This window comes from Portunus trituberculatus, chromosome 40 (assembly GCF_017591435.1).
Source record: "Portunus trituberculatus isolate SZX2019 chromosome 40, ASM1759143v1, whole genome shotgun sequence".
Lineage (NCBI taxonomy): Eukaryota > Metazoa > Arthropoda > Malacostraca > Decapoda > Portunidae > Portunus > Portunus trituberculatus.
In genome coordinates this window covers 14,812,604-14,836,536 of record NC_059294.1, presented here as the reverse complement: position 1 = coordinate 14,836,536, position 23,933 = coordinate 14,812,604, and the positions used below count along the sequence as shown (strand labels likewise).

Here is a 23,933-nt window from a genome sequence, read left to right as displayed (position 1 = left end):
CACACACACACACACACACACATTTTTTTAGTAACAAGTAGAATCTTCATAAAATTAGGAGTCTCTTCATGAAGTCATGACGGACACTGTAACCGGAACGTTGCTATAACATTTCTCGCTACGCTTGGCTGTGGCATGTTTCAAGAGTTTCCTATCGTGTGTGTGTGTGTGTGTGTGTGTGTGTGTGTGTGAGGGTTGAAGGTCAGAACATCCGCTCTTTAGCTCAAGTGATAAGAGAATGGTGAAATCGTACCAAATGAGACGACAATGTTCATGTGAGATGGTCCCAGCGAAGTACTGGCAAAGTAAGAGGGAATAGAGAAGGGAGAAGAGGAGGAGGAGGAGGAGGGGGGGATCAGTTAGAAGTGGGGAGGGAGCTGCAGAGCGATAAGGACGAATACAAAGCAGGAAACGAAGCTCCATTGTGGTAAAAATGGTTTTCCCTATCTGCCATGATATCCCACACAAGCGCGCGCGCGCACACACACACACACACACACACACACGGCATGGAGAGCAGAGATAACTGTGGAACAAATATTAATCTATGTACCAATATAACTAAGGGAATGAATACTGAAAAGCAAGTGAATATTGATGCGGGACTGAATATTCATGGTAGAGTGAATAGGTGATCAGAGCAGAGTGAATATTTACAGGTGATAAAAAGAGAGTGAGTCACGACATGTGTTTCTTTTTTATCATTAATTTTAGATGTGAGTGAGAGAAAAAGATAGTTTTGCTTATGTATGAATAGATACACGGTGGAATTAGATCGAAAGGTAATATATTTCAATTTACATTGCAGCAAACACTTATTATCCCATTCAAGACAATACGAGATACTGAAGGACTCATTGCAATAGAAAATTAGTTAATTGGGTGGCGTGAAATGCAAAGCTTTGTTTGAAACTAAAACGATGACGATCAGAATTTGGATTGTTCATATCTGTCATGTGCCTACTGCTACTACTACTACTACTACTACTACTACTACTACTGCTACTGCTACTACTACTATTACTGCTACTACTACTACCACTACTGTTACTACTACTACTACTACTACTACTACTACTACTACTACTACTACTACTACTACACAACAACAAATACTATTACTACTTCTTACTACAATGCTACTAATACTATAAGTTTTGCTACTACTACTACTATTTCTACTAGTACTACTACTACTATTACTACTACTACTACTACTACTACTACTACTACTACTACTACTACTACTACTACTACTACTACTACTACTACTACCGTTGCAACATTTTCTTTCTGTACATAATGTAGCTATCTTATTGCATCATCTGTGTAACATTAGCTATTTAAAAAACGTGTATACGATTGCATGGCGTGGACACAAATGCACACACACACACACACACACACACACACACACACACACACACACACACACACACACACACACACACACACATACACACTATATGTATTTTTTTTTACAGTTTCTTTCTTCTCTTGTTTTTACTGTCATAATTCACAACAAGAAAACGTTAACGCATCACCGCGCACGGGATACTGTCATCATATAATTAGTTGACAGAGACCTCCAGCTGCCAACACAGGAGCTAGTAGTAGAAAACAGACTGAAGAACAAGAAGGCACAGGCTATAGAGATGCACCATTACTGGAGGATAATGAATTGAGGACACCATCATGAAGTCTCATTGACATATCCTACGAGTTTTTCAAAATTTTTAGACGAACCTAATTAGAAATTCGTGTTAATGTGGTAAGGCTAAGACGTTGCGGTGCTGGGCAGGATGTGGCAGCGGGGAGCCCCTGAAAAGTTAGTAGATGTGACACAGAGTAGTGGGTTGCTTGCACTTCAGTAGTTCTCTCGCTCTTGCTCTCCATACTCGCCTACTAAAAGTTCCTCCGAAAGCTGGCTCTACTGTAGGTAAACATCTCATCCTCTTACACCGTTAAATTCCAAACTGTATACCAACCCGAGTCTCTGGTCTGTATTATTGTTGTATTCTTTCCATCACACGCTAACAGATTAATGTACCTTTGTTCTTTAGTATGTCTTGTATTATATTTTTCATTTCGATTCGCATTACTATCAATAAGTTCTGCCTAAGACATCTGAAGTATATAATCACAGTTTCGTTCATTCTAATATTTGTTGTGGATATTTTTCTTTTCATGCATTCCGAGTCTACCTGTGTGCAACTGTGTCTACATGTAACATTAACGCCATAACTATGAGTACTAAGATGTTTGTGTCACATTTCGTATAGTAGTGAAAGTATAACTGCTTCAGCGACATCATGTCTTCCCAGTCAGAAAAAAATGTGTATGATAGCATTTATAGTATTACGTAGTGAAGGAAATAAGTCACATGCATGTAACGAACACATTCTATTACAAGACGTGTGAACCATTTTTCCGTCACAGGATTTTCTTCCGTGAGTGTCAGATCATAAAGAGAAAGGAAAAGAGGCACAGAAAGCTACCAACTTCGCAGACATGACCACTCAGAAGACCAGACCGTTTCTGCTGCTGATGATGATGGTGGCAAATGCTCTCGTGGTCACTGCTCACACTGAAGGTAAGCAAACCTACGAGAACTTTTTTTTTTTTCTTTTCTTGTGAGTTCAGAAGAGGAAGGATTTTATTCTTTACATAAATACAGATTCTCAGGTGCAATGTTTATTTTTATTTCTATTTTAATTTTGATGATCTACATCTGGGAACACATTAAGTAGCCTTCTTTGTTCTCATGGCTACTATCAAAATGTTAAGAGCAGTATTTGATCGGAGGCAATCCAATCAATTGTCTTAGAATATCTAAGCAGCATTTCTATTGCGATACAGTCTAGTGTTCAGAGATAAGAGCTTCATGCTGTTTATCGTGGTTTATTGCTGATTAGTATTTTATTACATTATACTGTGAAACGATTGCACGAGAAAATCTATACGCCGTCTTTCTCCAGTGACCTGAGGAGAAAGTCTGAATCTCTAACACCAGGCTTCATCTTTCCTCAGACTTGATATGCTTAGACCCGAGGAAATCCACAAAATCCAGTCCCGCCACCGTCCTCTTGTCTCAGGAGCCTCAGCAGCCAGCCAAGAGCATTCGCTTCACCGCTCCTGAAAGTGACACAATATGGGATACAAAATTTGTTTTTGTAAACTTGTATGACAAAAAAATTACTCCCCTCATTAATATGGAAATTAAGAAAACTAGATCCGGTGCACACTTTTACCCTCTGAGAGTGTACACAGCAATATCAACACAAACGATAATGAACCACCGATTAGGGAGCAAGTGGTTGGATAACGGCGGACAGGCGACCATGTATGTTAACAACAACATGTCATCAATGACCTTCATCTTCCAAAACCCCAGTGAGCATGACAAAAAGCTCGTTATTGAACTAACAGATCCAGAGGTAAGTGGAAGAAATATACAATGGAGGGGAAGAAAAAAAGTTAGGAGAGAAAAATAGAAGTAATTTCAAACGTTCATCTTTTTATCTATAAGTTTACTGACTTCTCACAAAGGAAGAAGACTATGGCCATTTATTATTTAGAACTTAACATACATTTAAGTTTCAGCAAAATATTGAAATACTCAGTAAGAGTCACACTGCAGAACTGACATTATCTGAGAGCATCACCCTCCGTTAGAGTTAGGCAAATAGATAATTATTATTTTTCTTTCCTTGCTGAAAATATCTAGTCTGCTACGGACTGAAGTAAAATTTTCTTTAGTAAAAATAACTGATAGAAAGTTATCATGAAACTCCTCATCTATGTCTCCTTTGCTCTATATTATCTGATCATCTCTCTGTAGTAAGCTCTTTCTTTTTATTTGTTCATTTTTCATTTATTTTCTCCTTAAGGTATCCTTTACTATATCACGAGTCGTATTTTTTTTCGTTATTTTTTGTTCTTTTTATTAGCCCTTTTTGACGATGAATGATACAGTGCAAACATTTCCAGATTAAAGACATTGACGCTGTGAAGGTGGTTGGGAAACTAGAGGTGGAGTCGTGTTCGGATCCTGAGGTCCCAGGTGAGTTTTGTCAGATTCACTGTTTATACGGGAGATGAAAGGGAATGGTGGGAGCACGAGACAATGACTGACGTACTTCATAATATTCCAGCACTGATCTCCGAGATTTAGGGCAACATGGAACTTTTTATTTGTTCTTCCAGTGTAATTATTTCTAATTACATTCGTTTTATCTTTACTTTAGAAACTACAACGACAACAACTACTTCCACCACAACACCGAGGCCTTCTACAGCCGCCACCACAACCACTACGACCACCACTACTACTCCCCTCCCCACTACTACTCCCCTCCCCACCACAACTCCTGTCCCCACCACAACTCCCGTTACTACTACCACCACCACAACCACTACAGCTTCTACCACCTCTGCCACAACTTCAGGCTTCACCACTACTGACACATTCCTCACCACTGAGAGCGAATCCCCACACATTGAGCCTGTGATAGGGCTGGGTGGCAACGCAGAATGCAAAGTTGTGCCAGTGTGGGCGTGGGCGTGTGCGGGCCTGGCAGTGGTGTTCTTCTTGTTCATCTTAGGACTCATGGCCTATTGCATCATCCTACAAAAGCGCAGTTGGAGAATTGATACTCTAACAAGAAATAACTCAGGAGGGTTTGGATTGTCGGCCCAAGAGATGCACTATTATGAGATGAAGAATCCAAACCTAATGGTTGGAAACACTGTCCCGCGAATCAAAACTCCCCGTCCGTCGCCCTCCCCAGGACGTTCACCCTGCAACAGTACCTACCGCCTATCCGACAACAAGCCATTTGATCCCACCCCGACACCCAACACTCTCAGTCTTCCTCCTCCAGACCTGGGGGACTCCAAGTGTAGCACTCCACCTCCTGAAATGAAATCAAGTGACACACAAGTTTCCTCCTCCCGTGATGAATTGTGCCTCAGTGACGAGCTTAATGTTTGAGTTTTGGTGGGCGCTGGCAAGCTGCCATGAAGAATATTACAGATCTAGATATCTTTTATGGCTCTCTCAAGTATTTAAGTGAAAACACTGTAAGATCAGATATCATTACTGCCTTTTGTTTCTGATTACATACCTGAGTGAGGAAAATCTGTCGTTGCAGACATGAAAGACCAATTACTGTGCCAAATGATTTCACAAACAAAATTATTTCTCAGAATCTCTCTCTCTCTCTCTCTCTCTCTCTCTCTCTCTCTCTCTCTCTCTCTCTCTCTCTCTCTCTCTCTCTCTCTCTCTCTCTCTCTCTCTCTCTCTCTCTCTCTCTCTCTCTCTCTCTCTCTCTCTCTCTCTCTCTCTCTCTATATATATATATATATATATATATATATATATATATATATATAATGTTAAAAGAAGGGGATAAAGACGTACACACAAAAAAGAAAGAAATGTGAAAAAAGTTTATGCGCTCTTTTAGTTGTGATAAAAGAGTGTTAGTGCTCAAACTTTTGTCATAAGAAACAGAGCACTATTAGAGTAACTCCCATTGAATTTAATATTTCAGTGAATATTTTTTTGTATATAGCAATCCTTACCTGAGTGACTGTGTAATTGAATAAACATATCGCTTTTATTGTGAGGGTAATACAAGAGACAGACAGGAATGTCTATTGTATTTTTACTGTTGATTTTAATGCCCATCATGTTGATTGGGTAAATTTTCAACACCCACTTAGTGTTGTGGTTATGCTACCCATGATTATTCTTGCTTCTCTGCTTGTGCGCCTACCTGTGCTTCATCTCCTTTTTTTTTTTTTATTCCTAGTATTTAATGGATACTTTGTTTCCTCTGATCACAGTTCTTTGTGAAAATTGAGGTTTAGTTGAATCTATCCATATATATATTGTTTATTTTATTAAGTTTACTAATTAAATTAAAGATTATCTTTGACTTTACCAAAAAAATGTATCTTTTTATAGTTTGAGGGGATATATATCGTGCTGATTGTCCTGTAACAAGTCTTATTTTAAAAGGATTGGCGAGCGTTTCCCTCCCATTCTCTCATACCTGAGATCTTCAACCATTTCCAGCACAGGTATAATTTAAAGTATTTCGTTATTATAGGCAAATTTCCTGTCATTTTTTTTTCTTTCATATGCATGGTAAGTATTGACAACAATTAAATAACTTAAGTATTTAGCTGTTTGTGCTAATAATTAAAGTGATAATTGATTTCGCGTTGTAAGCGCTATGTATAGTATTTGCTTTATCAATATTAATACAACAAATATCAGATCATCTCTAGTAGTCAAGAGTAATAATCTGATAATGTTAAAATTAATTATCATTATGTCACAATAATCTTTATGTTTATTTCTTCTCTTCTTTCTTTTTACTTTTTTATTCTCTCTCTCTCTCTCTCTCTCTCTCTCTCTCTCTCTCTCTCTCTCTCTCTCTCTCTCTCTCTCTCTCTCTCTCTCTCCTCTTTCCTCAGTTGTGAAATTATGCATGGAAGGAAGAAACTGAAAAAAAGAATAAATAAATTTTCTCACGTTTTATTCACCTGTGACTCACATATACTATACAAATGTAGATATTTATATATACAGTAAATGTACAATATAACACACACACACACACACACACACACACACACACACACACACACACACACACACACACACACACACACTTATATATACACATTCAGGAGCGAATAGTTCCCTCTAGACTCGCTGAAATTACTAAATGGACTCGCTTGTCTACTACCGACTTTCCACGCGTAGCAACACTCGCCTCTCCAGCACCATGACGTTAGAGCCAACACTGCCCGGCGCAATGCAGGCGTATGTGAGTTATGGGATGTTACTTGGCTAACAGAGGCAAGTGGCATGACTAGCGTTACCAGGACACACACGGGAAAGAAAATATTGAGTTGTAAGGATACATATCTCTCTCTCTCTCTCTCTCTCTCTCTCTCTCTCTCTCTCTCTCTCTCTCTCTCTCTCTCTCTCGCACGTACAAATAAATGGCCATATCAATTTTTAATCTCCCTCCTTCTCAACTCTAGTTACTTTTAAACCTTGTCTCACCCCGGAACAAATGGACAGGATTTCCTTGGACGTTATCGAAGACTTGAATGATTCAGTTGTGACCTGTGCTAAGGAACTTTTTTATTTATTTTTTAAATATTTTTGTGAATTCAGGGACTAGATAACATCATAAAACAGTCTCATAAAACCTGAAAAAACTGAAGTAAAGGGCTTGTTGAGATGACTGCGATGTTTCGCCTCATCAAATTGAGTTGAGAGTGTTACATGCTGCAAAACCATGATATCAAATTGAGTATGTCACTCGGAAACACCAAGGAAGAGATGAGGCACCAGGACTGTTCTCCAGCATGCAACGTAAACTCCATCCTTGTATTCTCGATCTTTGTGTGATAAACTCACCGGTGATTCTTTGTAAGTTAGTTTTAGATGCAAATGCCCTGTGTGCCTCCCTTAGTGTTCATCTCAAGAATGAAGGCCAGCCTCAAAGATAGACACCTGAAGAAGCATAACACTGACTGCTTGTTACCAAAACTCACAATGTAACAAATGAATGAAGATATGAAGTAATGGTGACCATATTTCATCACCCACTATAGTAAGACCATGAATTAATAAATTCTTTTAAACTTTATAAAACTAATATTCACATAAGGAAGTGCCTCATAACCACCAATGCATGAAATGGAGAGCACAGAGCCACTCGCCTACCAGGGTAAGTGTACCAAAATGCCTTTGAACACCGCCGGCAATCCGAAGCTGGCCTCCTAATATAGGACTCCATCGGTGTAGAAAATATCACATCAAGATCTTGCACTGGACAAGAGATACAAAAAAAGCCTTACTTGTAACACTAACCCACTGGTTGTCGGTCTTACATCAACAACATCGAAGGAAGAAACAAATGAACGTCAATTAGCTCCAAAGGACTCACCGCTGAAGCAGGACAAGGTGTGGAGAAAATACTTACGACACCTTATGCTATGAAGTTGAAAGGACTCAATCTTGACTCGGTTTACTGGCTCACACTGCATTATATAAAAAGGGACTCGGAACACTGAGCGGGAATCAAGCACACAAGCAAACACTTTACAAAGGATGAGGGTCGTGGGAATGGTAGTAGTGGGGGGGGGAAACCGGGTCCTGACCAGTACAAAAAACTAAATGACTAGTGAATAGCTTGAGTCTGCGGTGACGTGTGCACCTCCGCAATGAGCACCCTGCTAGGTCTGCCCCCTCAGCAGTGCACCCCGTCACGTGTACGTCCCATTAATAGTGTGCACGTACCAACACTTATCCATTGCGTTACATACATACGTACATACATATTTGGCTAGGTACACATGGCCGAGGTGTCCACTCCTGTGTGAGTACATCCTGCGGCGTGGACTATGTGCTGGCCGCCAGGTGTGACACAAACCTATACAAGTGCACATAGAATATGCCTAAAATAGTTAGTCTCTAGGTAAAAGGACATAGAAAAGCTACTGCTATGAACACACTCGGCTTCGCTATCATGTCTAGGCCGCCCTGGCCACCAAACCCGCCCAGCCTGAAGGTAAGATCCCTTGCCGCGGCAGGAGACGGTGTTTCTCCCTCCCTAACCTAGCTTCTCCTCCACATGTAAGGCCCGCCCCTCTCCCTGTGTGTCACCTGCGACCTCAGCCTGCTCTTTCCCCCATTAACAGGAAAACTCGGGACCATTAAAGATGAAGTTTTTTCGTTCACAGCTTTTTTTCCTATATTTTTATGAAGCCACTATTGATACTTTGTGAAGTGAAGATCTATATTTAACTTTTTGTCAGGTGTCCATGGTATTATGATGCACACATTCCTTCTTACTTTTCGAACTTCACTTTTTCTATTTTCTTTTCTTTTTCTTCGTTATCTTTGTGTTTCTTCTTGCTGTCGTCATTCTTTGCATCTTTCTTTTTCTTTTTCTTATTTGTAGATGAATTCGTTTTCGTTTGTCCCTTCCCTCCTCCTCCTCCTCCCTTCTCCGTATATCAGATGAAACTGTTGAGTTGCTGGTGGAAGGCAGCCAGGTAGTCTAGGATAAGTTTAGCGTGGGGTCTGTCGTGGGGATGGATGGCCCAGCAGAAGGCCATCACTTTGTACAAGTCGTCAGGGCAGTTAAGAGGTTGAGCGAGTCTGTAGCCGTCCCGCAGGTACTCGGCCATCTCACACGCCGCCACCTCCACGTAAGGCTGTTGTGCCAGGGTGGTCAGCTCCCACAGCAACACGCCGTAAGACCACTGGTGATGAGAGAACGTGGCATATCAAGAAAGGTTGAGGCATGTCATGAGAAAAAGAGGCGTATCAAGAAAGGACGTGGCATTTCAAGAGAGTTAAGTGTTTGAAGTAAATAAAGTCTATTTATCGAGTCGAGATGTATATAATAAGATAAAACATAGTCAAGATTAAATGTGTTCATTCAGTTCTGGATACGAATCTAACTCCGTCTGACTCACCACGTCGCTGGAGGTGGAGATGACGCGGTCGGTAATGACCTCATAGGCCATCCACTTGATAGGTCTGGCTAACTCTGCGCCGGCTGACTCGTAGTCCGAGGAGAAGAGGTCACGAGAGAGAGCGGCATCTGTGATCCGCAGCTGTAATTTTTCGCTCACCCTGTGAAAAGAATCAGAAAAGGAATGATTTAAACAGAGATCAGATAAGCAACAAATCTGGATCATAAGATATTTCCTCAGAGACTGAAAGAGGTGAAGCTGACACAAGACACAAGAAACACTCACACACAGTTCCTAGCAGCGACGTCTCCGTGCAGAACATTTGCCGTGTGGAGGAAAGCCAACCCGTGAGCAGCTTGCACTGCCAACTCAACCAGCTCTGCCGCGCGCAAGTGTCCTCCGCGGTGCTCCTGCAGGTACCTGACACAGGAGAGAGGGAGGAATAACGTTAAAGATAAGTACACATTTATAAGAAGTTGCTCTGGTTTCTTATAAAAAACCTACTATTATAGTAGATTAAATAATACATTGCATTGATCCAAGCAGGAAATAAGTGACATTATTGGTGAATTAAAGAATTAGTACTCTGCCGGTACTTACTGCTTGAGATTTTGGTACCCGTGGAAGGGGTAGATGAGGAAGGGAGAACTGTTATCTGCGAAGGAGATGCCGACCATAGTGAGGACGTTTCTGTGGTAGAGATTGAACAAGTGCGTGCCCTCGCGGTAGAGTGCTACCACCTCGTCGTGCGGGGCGCCCTCTGTCACCGTCTTAATGAGGACCTGCTGGTCCTGTTCAGGACGATCACGTTGAATCCATCCTCGGAACACTCTTCCAAAGGATCCTTCATGTGCCACGGCCGTAAGACGCACCCTTTGCCTCTCAACCTGACAGGAACAAAGACAAAGACAGTTAAACATGTGTGACACAAATTTCTGAGAACTTGAGAGTTACGAAGGTACAGGAAGGAAAAAAAATTGTAATTGGGCGAAATTCTAGAGGGAAAGGCAAGAAGGAACAAATAATGATAAGGAAAAGAGATAGTCAAGAACTTCAAGGAGTTGAGCAATAGATATAGAAAGAGAAGTAAATAACATCAAAAGGCGAGGAAACAGATAATAATGGAACGAGGGAAGAAAGTCATAACAGAAGGGGAGGAAGGAAGCGACAAATTAAGAGAGGAGACAAAAGGGAAGGAGCAGTAATTAAGGAGCAATAAAGAAGAGGGAATGAGAGACGAAGAGGCGATCAATGGGGAGATAAGCAGAAGCGAGAAACCCAGTGAACGAGATAATCTAAACGTCCCAAAGAGAACATTAGGGTAATCTGCAACCTTAAATCTGGGAAAAGACCGATTACAGACGCCAACTCAAAATCGTAAAACTTTATGTGTCCAAAGAATCCCGTTAATGTTGATAACCTTTCTGTCCATATGTGGAGTTGGGCAAGGAGTTGAACACTCACAAAAGTATAAAAAGAACATTCAATTTGTGTGAAGATATCTAATTTTCCACTCCACAAATCAAGCGCTCCACCGAAGGCAATGAAAAAGCTATTTTGTTCCAAATTCGCAATAAAGAAGTTTGAACACTTCTTGCGGTACAAAAATAAACAATATAAAGAAAAGGATTGAGAAAGTGTGCACACCTCAAACAGTAAACGGCCGCCTGACTGTCCCGCCGTTTAGAGAGAGCCCTCATTGAGAGACCGAGTCTGACTTGTGCAACCCTTCCAATAGTGGGTTATGACTTGCTACTTTATGTGGGGACCGCGACAACGGCCTCTCGGAATGGAAATGGGAGTGTTCATCAGCCAGGAGTGACCTTTACTCACCTCCATCTGTCGGAACCTCTCCTGGAGCTCAGCAGCGGACGGGTCGACGATCACCTCCGACCTACTGAGGGAGCTGGACGACTGACAAGTATCTCTACTGCCGCTGTCTCTGCTGGCATCACAAGCGTCCCTGCTGCCGCTCTCCCTACTGCACTGAGTGAGGGAGACGGTTGTGGACACCTGGTTGTGGGCATGGGCTGGGGTGAGGGGCGTAAGGGGCGTGATGGGAGTAGTGAGTTTCCTGAGGGAGGCATAAGAATTGATGGTGATGGAGGAGGGAAGGGTATAGGTGTTGTTGTTGGGGGTGGCGGCGCGAAGCAGAGTCGAGTTAGTCATGGGACGAGCCTTCACCCCAAGGTCGTTCACGCTGTCAGGGAAAGAAACGTATTCAATTGTAGATATACTGGCTCATATGGACCATTAGAATAACAGAATGGCAACCTTGAAGTGTGAAAGAAAGCAGGGGGGACAGTGCAGGCGATGATAATGCAGGACTAGCCATGGGGATAGTAAAGCTGACAATTGAATACAAAATGAAACAAATTTGTTTTACACTTCAATCACAGGCTGACGTGGATGAAAAATCACATATATTGATGGTGATGATAACGATGACAATGATGATGATTATGATAATAATGACGAAAATAGCAGAAATGCAACAATAATGGTGATAATTTAACAGTACTGTATCGAAGAAGAACTTAAATCATTGAAATAGTTTAGAAGATAAAGTCGAAAAAAATACCAGCAACAATTACCACAACACCAACACTAGCTACTCACTCTAGAATCCTGTGGTCGCGGTCCCTCTTAAGTCTCCTCCTCCTGACATAAGCGGCAAGACCTATGATGGTGAGGACGAGGGTAAGACCAGCCAGGGAGGGCACCACGTAATAAGCCACTGGCATGGACACCTCTCCTCCTCGTTCTCCCGGCGGGCCGAGATGCGGGGCGTATGTCTCGGCTGACTGACCTGCGGCGCGGGGAGTGGAAAGAGACGAGGGCCGTGAGTACAGGTTGCAAAATTGGTGTATGGAGCAGGAATATGTGAGGAGGGGTCGGGATTATGACTCACATAAAGAAGACTATGACCTGAGGCTGTAGGGACGGAGGATGTGAGTACAGGTCGGGACTGACTCACATGCATAAAGAAAAGGAAGGTGTTCATCAGGTGTCCATCTTCAGGTATGCAGTGCTTATCATGTTCATCGGGTAAGAGGGTTCTCTTCTAATTTAAGAGGCATGGCGTATTCTTTAAGGTCATTAATTCAAGCCTTATCGATGAGCAGGACTGCAGAATGTTCATTACTGCCAACACTGCTTGCACTATCACCAAGGAACACATTCTCTCTCTCTCTCTCTCTCTCTCTCTCTCTCTCTCTCTCTCTCTCTCTCTCTCTCCTAGCGATATGCAGTTACCTTACCAGCTGACTACTTTCATTCTTCTCTCAACGCATCCACAGCTCACCAACACACACACCTCCATATAACACTCGCCTCTCCCTCACCTCCCTCACCTTCCAAGCAGATCTTCCGCCGCATGAAGTAGAGGACGGTGGGCGGCTGGCGGGGCCTCGGGGAAGTCACGTTGATGTTAAGAATCACATCGACCTCAGCGCTGCGTATACCTAGGCAGGGCAAGTCCAGCCTGAAGGTGAGGGGCTCCGTGGGAACAGTGCCGGTGAGGGAGACGTTGACGGAGGGCGGGGCCATGGGTGATGGTCCAGGGGGCTCCGTTTCGTTGGTCCAGATGGCCATGTTGTACAGCACCTAATGGAGATGAGACGCGGGAGTTAGTATTAGTCTTGCATTATATATACTGTTTTGATATTACCGATGATTGGTAAACTTGTTCTATTGTCTCTTTTGTGTTATTAGTGAAATTCTACATATTATCATTTTCTTTTATTAAGTTGCCTATTCGAATACTCCGGTGAAAATCAAATGATCAATATTATCATTATCACCAAGAGACATAAATTAAAGAACTGCTAAAGAAGTATTTTTTTTCACAGACGCCACAATAACTAAAGAAAATATACCGAAAAAGAGACAAAAATTTCTTAAGACAGTTGGATCAGGAGATATGAATGAAGAAAAGTAAACATAGACGGAATTTGCAAGAAAAAATCTATAAGTTCGAACAAAAATGAGTAAATTAAACATTCTTGGAAGTAAGACCAGTGCCACAAATACGTAAAGCTTGGGTCCCATTGTGTGCCGAGATGAGCCACGACCGCCGCACACTCGGGGCCATCTCAGAGCGGGGATGGTCGCAATTTGCGATAGTGGATGGCATTCATTAAACCCGCTGGCATTGTTTCTCTCGCCAAGGCCGGCGCTATAGGGAGGCGGTTGGAGGCGGAGGCGTTGTTATAATATTACCCTAACACATACACGCTCACTCACAGGAAGCTCAAATACTCCCGCGTCCATTCAAAATGCCACATACATTCTCCTCTTCCTACTCTTCCTCTTCCTCCTCTTCCTCCTTCTCTAGCATATCTTTATGAAATACAAATGGTAAGCACCAGCAAGAGAGACTGAAACATTTCTCAAAACGCTGCTTCCAACACCTTCACGCACCTCTCCTCCTCCTCCTCCTCCTCCTCCTCCTCCTTCCTACATCTCCTCCTCCTACATCTCATCCTCCTATCATAGCCTTTAAGAGGAACAAGTAATATTTGACAAGCGACGACCGTTTGTGCCGAATACCACGACAACTAGATGACAAACGGCCGATTACGCGCCTGTAACGAGGACAATCTCGCTGCTGTGGAAGGCTGAGAGGCTGCGATTATTATGCTACAGCGCGGCGCGAGACGAGGTGACAAGGTGTTGCAGGGAGACGAGCAAGGTGCGGGGTGGGAGCAGCGAGATGAAGGGTGCATGGGTGACGGTGGCTGTTGTTGGTGATAGTGTTGTTGGTGCGGCTGGTGTGGTGATGCTTGATGCTTCTAAGTGACATGCATTAGACCATAAGGAAAATGTCATAAGAGCTGTTATTAGATTTTTGCTTTTCTACGTCTATTGTTTGGAGAATCGTATCTTTTTCACTTTCTTTTTTTTCTTTTTTTTTCTTGTTGTTGTTGTGCCGTGGTGCATATCTGTCCCATGTTTCGTTTATATCATTATCAAGTTTTCATTTGTGTTGAGATGAGTAACTTTTTCATCAGTATGAATTCTCCAAAATATCAAAATACTATATGTTATGGTATGTAATGAGTATCAACAATGAAAAAAATAATGACGACAACGATGATAACAGTAATGATAAACAATCCCACTTTTCCATTCTTTCTCTCCTACTATTTCCTCCCCTTTCATCAAATCAACGCGAACTACAATTCCCCTTCTTCCTATAACCCTCTTTACTTTAGCACTAAAACTTACCTTATACACGTCAAACTATCATCTTCCCTTCCCTTCCTCCCTTCCCTCCTCCACGCCTCTCGCCCACTCTCCCTCCCTTCCTCCCTCCAGGCGACGTGTGAGTGGCAGGCGCGACCAAGAGCCACTGTTGCATAATCGCCGTGTAATAACCTGAAGCTCGTCATGCGTAAACTGCTCGTTAGGGTTGCCAGGGTGATGACTGACTGAAGGAAGGGAAGGGAGAGGGAAAAAGGGATGTGAAGAGGGAGAGGAGGGAAAGGAAAGGGAAGTTACGAGCAGAGAGAGAGAGAGAGAGAGAGAGAGAGAGAGAGAGAGAGAGAGAGAGAGAGAGAGAGAGAGAGAGAGAGAGAGAGATTTGGGAGTGACAAGAGATGAAAGCTAATAGGTCAATCAATAAGACAAGACCAATATTGTTTTTACAGGTCTCATGTTAAAAATCTGCGACATTATTAGACACAAGAAGAGATGCAGTAAACAAATAAACAAATAAATATGGGTGACCAAGACTATTGAAGTAGAAACAACAACAAATAGTACAAAAAAAAGACACCTAAAACAACATCACCATTAAAAAGGAACCACAAAATAGATAAAATTACTACTACTACTACTACTACTACTACTACTACTACTACTACTACTACTACCACTACTACTACTACTACTACCACTTACTACTACTACTAATAATAATAATAGACACAAATTACACTACGATATGAAGAATAAACAAAAAGAAAAAGAAAAAAAAGGCAAGCATTTTCCCGCCTCTCCTCCCTCACCTCCCTCACACTAATCCATTGTTCCTTCGTCACCTTCCTTCCTTCCCTTTACCTTCCTTCCCTCTTACGAAAAAAAAGAGTAAAATATATGGGGAAAATCTGTACGTAAATGTGTGAAGAGCTCGACAAAGAAAACGTGGGTCGTGGTGCTAATGGCAAGGTGAGGTGTTGAAGGGGGAAGCTTAACCTCCCGACGCCCCAATTATCCGTGGCAGGTGTTCAGGTGTTGCTGCCGCCCTGAGGAACTACGTGCAATTATCGGCAGAAGGGTAAGGAAGGACTCCGATCAGCAAGACAAGGAGGGAAGGAAGAGGAAGTGAGGGAGGGAGAGAGATTGAAGAAGGGAAGATGTTTGTTTGAGATAGGATAAATGAAAGAGAAGCTCAGTATAAAGGAAGGAATGAGGAGAGGTGTGAAAGAAGAAAGGAAGGAAGAAGGAGGGTGAAAATAAAAAAAAAGGAATAAGATGTAGTAGGATTGTGAGGGAGACAAAAAAGTGTATGAATAATAAAGACAGGAAATTAAAGAAAACAGATTGATTCGTGGACTGACAAATGGATATACATACAGACAGAAACACAAATATGCAGATAGATAGCTGAGCCTGCAGACAGACCGAAAAACACCTACAGCAGCAACAATAACGATTAGAATAACTACAACAGGAACAACCGTAATAATAAACAAAAAAACAAAGAAAACTGAAAGCTAAAGATAAAAGATATACAACAAAGCAAGAAGAATACAACGAAAAAAAAGCAGGAGTGAGAGAAAAAGAAGAAGAGAGAACGAAAAAAAATAAGAAAGAAGTTAATTACAACCCGCTAAATATAAAGTAGCGAGACTACCCTTCCAGTAACCGTATAAGTCGTCCCCAGATGGCCACACGAAGCACCACCGTATTGCAAACTTTACCCTCAACTTGGGGAAATCAGCGACTTGAAAAGGTAATCAACATAAACAAGTCTCCATGATCACCTTGGCGGGAGGAGAGTGCAATGAAGAGCTTCCTTCAATTGGAAAAATAAAAAGAGATTTAAGAAGCAGAGAGAGAGAGAGAGAGAGAGAGAGAGAGAGAGAGAGAGAGAGAGAGAGAGAGAGAGAGAGAGAGAGAGTCATATTGCTTGTAAATTCATGAATGGGATTTTGAACTCTTCTCAGTTTATTTTTCATTTTTGCATTTCTGCAGTGGCCTGTGGTAGTAGTAGTAGTAGTAGTAGTGGTAGTAGTAGTAGTAGTAGTAGCAGTAGTAGTAGTAGTAGTAGTAGTAGCAGTAGTGGTGATGGCGGTGGCAGTGGTGGGATAGTAACAGCAGTAGTGGTAGCATTGACCATATTTCTTTACTATAGTCAATGCTACCACTACTGCTGTTACTCTCTACCCGGCACACATGACTTGTTTGTGAGCCATGCTTGTTTCATTTTGTCTCCTGCCTAACATTAATTTTTGTTATTTCTAGTACGTTTTTGTATCCTTCCCATTAATTCTACATGTTTTCCTCTTTATTTAAATCTCTCTCTCTCTCTCTCTCTCTCTCTCTCTCTCTCTCTCTCTCTCTCTCTCTCTCTCTCTCTCTCTCTCTCTCTCTCTCGTCGCAACACTCAGCAGAGGGAGAAGTGCAATTACCTGCGAAGTTCTCAGGAGTTCTGGTGTGGAGGAAGAAGAAAAAAGAGAAAAGGAGAAGTAATTGTAATTAAGGAGGAGGAGGAAGAAGAAGAAGAAGAAGAAAAAGAAGAAGAAGAAGAAGAAGGAGAAGAAGAAGAAGAAGAAGAAGCAAGAAAAAAAAAGCAGAAAAGGAGTAGAAAAGAAAATAGGGTAAAGAAAAAAAACCATGGCAACAAAAATGATGAAAGGGGAGAAAGAGAAGTACAGTGGAACCATGCATGCTTTGGGATCCTAGAAGTCTCCAAGCGCACAGGTTCGAATCCTGTCCACGGTCTGAGTGTAGGTTGGGTTTCCTCACTCGGGGCAACGGTTTCCTAGCGGGTGGGCTTTAAGATAGGAGGTGCCCTAAAAAGTATCCCCTTTAGCCCATAAATTCCCGTGAAAAAGCCCACACGGTATTAAAAAAAAAAAAAAGAGAAGGATAAAAATCTACGAAAGAAGGTCAATATGATGCACCCCTTTATTCTATCTTATTTTTTTCCCCCTTTTTTTTCCCGCCATTCTTTATTAGCCTTTCTTTTCCCGTTTTCCTCATCCATCTTCTTTTCCTTTAATCTCCATGCACATTCACCCTGTCCACTAAATCACCCACGTCTTATTCCACCTTCTTTCTTCCCTTCTTTTTCACCTTCATCTTTTTCTCCATCCCTCATTCCCTTTACGTATTCTGATCCTTTCACCGCCGTCTGCCTCCACCCGTCCCGCCCCTACACGCCCACATCCGCCCGCCCACGCACCCCTAAAGTCCCATATGTAACCGTAGGCGAGGGTGCATCTGACAGCCGCCACCAATTGGTCTCCTGATGCCTTAATTATTCTCCTCAACAGCCTATGGAACCCTCGGCTGTCTGTCCGCACTGAGAGGGAGAATGAGAGGGAACGAAGGATAGGAAAGAGGTTTGAATGGAAGAGAGAAGAGGGAAGGGATGGATAGCAAAGTTTAGAGATGGTTGAATGGAATGGTATCATGAAGTGTGGAGTGAAAATAGAGGAGTAATGATTCGTGTGTGGGTTTGATTGGCAGTGAGAGAGAGAGAGAGAGAGAGAGAGAGAGAGAGAGAGAGAGAGAGAGAGAGAGAGAGAGAGAGAGAGAGAGAGAGAATTTTTACTTCAGTTTCCTATCTACTTACTTTTCCATATTGTTTACTTATCTACTTATCTTTTTATCTTTTCATTTCTTTTTTTGTCATTTCGGGTTCATTTCCCAGTTTCTTTTCATTTGTTAGTTGTTCCATAATTATGTTGCTTTTTTCTTGTTATCTCTCTCTCTCTCTCTCTCTCTCTCTCTCTCTCTCTCTCTCTCTCTCTCTCACTCTCTCTCTGATAGTGTGTATATTCTTCCTTCTTCTCCTCCTCACCCTTTAAGTAGCGGTAACAGCTGAAGTTTTCTCTGCGCCTGCATTTTTGTTGCTTCCATCTCCTCCTCCTTTACCACAACCTTCCTATTCCTGCTGCCCCACGCAAACAAGAGAAGGATGAAAATGTAAGTTTATTTTTTTTTTTTTTCTTTCAACGAAGGAAATTGAAAGCGAAAAGGAAGTCAGGAGGAGAGTAAATTCTACAAAGTTTTCAGTGATCCAATATTTTGAAGTTTTGATAATAGTTAGATAGATAGTTAGATAAATAGATGTATAGGTAGATAGATAGATGTGTAGATAAGCTTTTTATTAAATGTCATGGGGATTTTGAAAAACAATAAACGTATTGTGCATAAAGTACTTCATCACTAATTGTGAGTATTTTACTGCTTCGTTGCGAGGTGCTATTGGTAAGAATATCCTTAGATTAGATTAGATAGTGCTGTGTTAGATTAGTGGGTAAATATTAAGAAATTTTTTCGTAGGTATAGTTGGCAACGCTGCTCAAATATCGACCCCATCATAACAGCAGCAGCAGTACCTCCCTTCTTATTTGTGGTGTTAAGCGGTGACAACTGACCGTACTTATACTTTCCACACTAAAAGACCCTGCTCTCCTATCAGGTCCCCATGACTGCAGCAGATAAGAGCCAAAACAATAGGAAATAGAGCTACCAGGCCGGTGTTGAGATTTACCAATGTTACGGAGTATTTCAGGGGTTGCGTTCATCAGTTTTTTTTTCCTTTAGCTCCTTCAACACTGGGACGCATTTTTACCATGAGTTTTGGGTGTGATTAGACGATTTTATTTAATTTACATTAGCAAGATTCTACGGAAGTCAGAAAGTTAACGGTTCAGAATCGTCACTATTCTAATTCGAACATGAGATTCTGAAGCTGTACAAAATTGCCTACTAATAAGTAACCTGAATAAATATGAAGACGTGTCATGGCACTGAAGTGGTTAATAATGTCAACGCCAACAAAGCGCGTAACAAGCAAGCAACTCTGCTAGCGGATGTTTGAGACAACGACCTAATCAGTAAAATTATGCTTTGATGATTAAGGCATTCATAAGAGTAGACTTTAGGATGAATTTAGCTATAATATTCAGAGGCACCTATAGTGTTATCATGACATGTCCCGTCCATCGTCCAACTCGTGACTTAAGTGTGGCATTTAGTTGTGACGTAGTACTGATCACCGATTCAACTGGTAGTTCTGTATTTATGTGAGATGCTTCAAATTCAGTGCTTTAGAGACGTTTATGTTAGAGCTGCGCTTGATTTGGGAGTGATTTCGTGAGGGTTAGTGAAGTACTTTTCCCGCCACACAACAAATAATATGGTTTTATCTTCGTTGTTTGACCATTACACGAAAGCATGCAATTATGTGCTTTTCCGTCTTTCAGGAAGAATCAATAAACAGCTTTAATCACATAATTGAATCATCTTCATTTAGTACATCATATTAGTTTTAGTCTTCTATTCGTGTTACATATCTAATATTTTGTGCTCAGAATAGTTTATGCAAGGAAAATATTAACATTTATGTATTAAATTGCTCTGCTCGTCAGCATGATATAAATTAATGAGTCTCTCTCTCTCTCTCTCTCTCTCTCTCTCTCTCTCTCTCTCTCTCTCTCTCTCGTTGAAGTCACTGCTGCACAAGGTAATTTCAGTAGCAAAAAAACCGTGGTGCTCCAGAATCAGTTTTGTTTTATGCTGTGTTGTGGATCCACATTGCATTTTTATGGTAATGCAACATCATGTGCATTAATAGGACGGTGCCTAAGTATATTTTATGACAGAGTAGCAGCCTTGGCGGGGCGGCATTCTTTGGGCTGCGTGTGTCGAGCATTCAATTAAAATTCTCTAAAAGATTATAGCTGTTCAACATAGATTACTCAGGTGCTTCAATAATTTGGTGGATGTGTCTTGTCTGTTGACCTGATACGTGTCCACATATATGCAACACACACACACACACACACACACACACACACACACACACACACACACACACACACACACACACACACACACACACAAATCCAAATGTATAAATAATTGAAAGTTTACTTGGCAAATGTTATTCCTCGATGCTGCTTATTAACATTAGTCTGCTACGTATTTTCCTTTAATTAGTATGTTGAGCTACATTTCATCGGTCTGCCGCTGCTGTAGTTGGGGTCCAATAATATATTACGGGCAGGGGACAGCCGGCCATGCGGTGCCCTCGCTGTGTACTATTACAGAAGAAAGCGCCATTCACACTACAATATATTACTTCCTCTATAAACAAATTTCTCCGTGCTATTTAAGCCTGCCAATTCTGAATAAATTGAATATAAACAAATCTATGTTAGTTCCCCCTTCATCCATTTCTCACCCCTTTCCTCTTTCATTGTCCCCTCCTCTTCCTCCTCCTCCTCCTTCTCCTGCTCCTCTCATACGATCAGCCAAGACCTATACAATATGCAGAATGCGAAAACAGGCCATTTCACTACATGCAAGCACAAATTTCAATGCGTAACATTGTTGTGTTTCCCCTTCTCCTTCTCATTCCTCAAAGTAACGTATAATTTTTCTCTTGCCTTGACGATCCCTGTGTGTATTTACTTTTGCATGGTGTATATATCAGAAAAATAATAGCACTGATGAAAAGGACTTTGTGCTTTGAAATATGTTACTATTTTTGGCATTTGCTATGTGTGAGTGTAGTAAGTGTAATGAAGGATAATTAATTTTTGATATATTATTGTTATTGGAGTTTATTAACCGCTGAGATTTGCGGCGCCATATGACCTCAATGTTGTTTTGGAAAGACTTTACTCAGCTAAGATTTGTAATTCCATCCCATCCTGTGTTGCTTTCTTGTAGTTTTCTTGCAGATGAGGAACAAAGTACGCAAAACACACACACACACACACACACACACACACACACACACACACACACACGTTTTCTCCAGGAATTGCATCTTGCCTTACACAAATTTGTGCAAAGAATCATAATAAATTTCCCCCAATCGCTAAACTGTCACAGCTGCCGTTGACTGGCTGGGCTACACAACGTTTGACTTGCGAAGCTGATCACATTTCGCATTATGACGCAATCTCGGGATATGGGTGTAATTGTCTCGTTATTTATATATTTGCAATATGCGAAGATAAATCAGGCATCCCGAGGCACTAATTGTCCTGAGAAGTGAGTGATCGTAGCAGGAAGGGAAGGCTGGTGGAAAGAAGCGCTAGTCGTAACCTTTGAAATAAACTGCGAGTCGAAGCAGAGATTCAGAGACAATGAAACAACTGCGCGTAGAGCCACGGCCTTCTCATACATGTGAAGGCCATACATGTGAAGGCCGTGGTAGAGCTCGCAACTCATTTCATTAACCAGTTTATACGCTCCCATTAACAGCACATGTGTCAAATGTTTATTACTCCGATAGCCACTGAGCACTGAGGGGAGCTGGCGAGGCGACATCACCAAGGATTACACACCGAACCCACTCAACACGATCCTCATACAAGTGACGGCAGGAATTTTCATCATAGCCTCAGAAAAGGGAATAATTTTACGCTAAGGTACTGTGGTGTAAGTGTTAAACTAGCGAGGTGGAAATTAAAAGTAAACTAAAATCTTGAGTAATAGGTCGTCTTTCATAACTGCCCCTTCCTCCTCCTCCTCCTCCTCCTCCTCCTCCTTCACAGATTTCCCCACGCCTTACGTTAGGGGACAGACAGACACAATTAGCACTTCTGGTAATGAACAAACACGTGAGTTGCCTTCCCCTCCTCTGTCACGCGTCGTCTCTGCCTCCATACATCACCCCTCCTGCTCCCTCTAATTCCCAACCCTCCTCCTCCTCCTCCTCCTCCTCCTCCTCTTTGTCGTTCTCCTGCTTTTCCTCTTTCTCCTCCTGTTCCTTCTCTTCTTCGCGTCATTTAATTTTCGTCTTTGGTTACTTTTCATTTCCATCATCTCCTATTTTTCTTTCTCCTTCCTTTCCCTACTGTGTTATTTTCTATAATTATCCTCATCTTTTTTTCCTTCTTCTACTCCTCCTCGATTTATTTTTCTTGTTTCTTTTCTTCTTTTAAATAAACTGCTTCTCCTCCTCCTCCTCCTCCTCCTCCTCCTCGTCTCACATGTTAAGAAATCAGCATCATTTCTTGCCCTAATTCAATATCTCAAAAAGCTTTACTTGCTCCCAGCCAGCAATCAGTTTCTATTACCCAATCTCTCTCTCTCTCTCTCTCTCTCTCTCTCTCTCTCTCTCTCTCTTTATCGATAATGTTATGATTTTATTGATGTGATTGTCTTTTATTTTCCATTTTGTGCTGTTCTACATTGTTTTCTTTTCCCTTCCTTCTTCTTTTCTTCTTCCTGCTCCATCCCATCCTCTTCTCTTTCTTCTCCTCCTCTTCCCTCTCGGTACTCCCTTCCCCGTCGATACCTCCCTCCCACCTCCCGTTCATTAGGAGTGGAACACTTCAATCAATGTCACCAGATGGACGCGTCTAGTGTCCCTCAACACACACACACACACACACACACACACACACACACACACACACACACACACACACACACAGATACACACACTCTCTCTCTCTCTCTCTCTCTCTCTCTCTCTCTCTCTCTCTCTCTCTCTCTCATTAACGCACCCTCTTACCAGTTTTTTTCGATACAAAGTTATAACCTAAAAATTTTTAATGTGTGTGTGTGTGTGTGTGTGTGTGTGTGTGTGTGTGTGTGTGTGTGTGTGTGTACTCTTTTAAAACGCTTGAAACTATGAGTAAGTATATTCTTCTTATTTTTTATACTTGGACTTGTATTTTCTGTGTGTGTGTGTGTGTGTGTGTGTGTGTGTGTGTGTGTGTGTGTGTGTGTGTGTCAATAGACGTGATGGCGCCGGCCTACTATGCTGCGTCTCATAAAGGCAATATTTTTCATGTGCTCGGAGGAGTTAGTGCTGCCAGATGCATCATTAGCATATTAATATCCCGATTATCTGGAGCCTAGCGGTTTTGTACGAAGTGACGGTGGCTCAAGTATGTGGTGGTGATGGTAGCTATGGCCACGCTGGTGTGGTGGTGATGGTGGTGATGATGGTAACGGTGTGCAAGTAGTAATAGCAGCACCGGTGGTTGTGTTAGTTAGAACAGGGGTAGTGTTGTGCTGGTAATGGCTATGGTAAAGGCGATCATGGTGAAATAGTACTGCAATAACTCTGTAGGCGATTGTGAAGCGATGATAGTGCTATATAATGATGGTGATGGTGATGGTGAAAACGGTCAACAGAAGTCCTCGGAATATAACTAATTAACCTGCTGGTATAACAGGTACGACAGGTATGGGTGAAGGCCCGATGGTGACCA

General features: G+C 41.8%; 2 protein-coding genes across 5 annotated transcripts in view; one reads left to right on the top strand and one right to left on the bottom strand.

Moving 5' to 3' along the window:
• Positions 1–1,806: 1,806 nt before the first annotated feature.
• Positions 1,807–7,010, top strand: LOC123515926 (mucin-2-like). Of its 3 annotated transcripts, none has more exons than XM_045274828.1 (5): positions 1,807–1,939; positions 2,440–2,593; positions 3,031–3,437; positions 3,991–4,063; positions 4,248–7,010. In XM_045274828.1, exons 2-5 carry the CDS (start codon positions 2,512–2,514, stop codon positions 4,991–4,993), a joined length of 1,308 nt encoding a protein of 435 aa, XP_045130763.1. In that variant the 5' UTR covers positions 1,807–1,939; positions 2,440–2,511; the 3' UTR covers positions 4,994–7,010. The 3 variants fall into 3 exon arrangements, with proteins under 3 accessions (XP_045130763.1, XP_045130765.1, XP_045130764.1); XM_045274830.1 differs by having other exon boundaries at positions 1,821–1,935; XM_045274829.1 differs by having other exon boundaries at positions 1,855–1,999.
• Positions 6,936–23,933, bottom strand: part of LOC123515925 (tyrosine-protein kinase Dnt-like) — a 207,488-nt gene continuing 190,490 nt past the window's right edge. The window contains exons 3-9 of one of the 2 annotated variants that reach the window (XM_045274826.1): positions 12,858–13,119; positions 12,133–12,322; positions 11,347–11,713; positions 10,114–10,400; positions 9,799–9,933; positions 9,514–9,673; positions 6,936–9,297 (exon numbers count right to left, since the gene is read on the bottom strand). In XM_045274826.1, coding sequence (XP_045130761.1) covers positions 9,049–9,297; positions 9,514–9,673; positions 9,799–9,933; positions 10,114–10,400; positions 11,347–11,713; positions 12,133–12,322; positions 12,858–13,119 — 1,650 coding nt within the window. In that variant the 3' untranslated portion in view covers positions 6,936–9,048. The remainder of the gene's footprint in view (positions 9,298–9,513; positions 9,674–9,798; positions 9,934–10,113; positions 10,401–11,346; positions 11,714–12,132; positions 12,323–12,857; positions 13,120–23,933) is intronic. The other variant, XM_045274827.1, reaches the window with a different exon arrangement.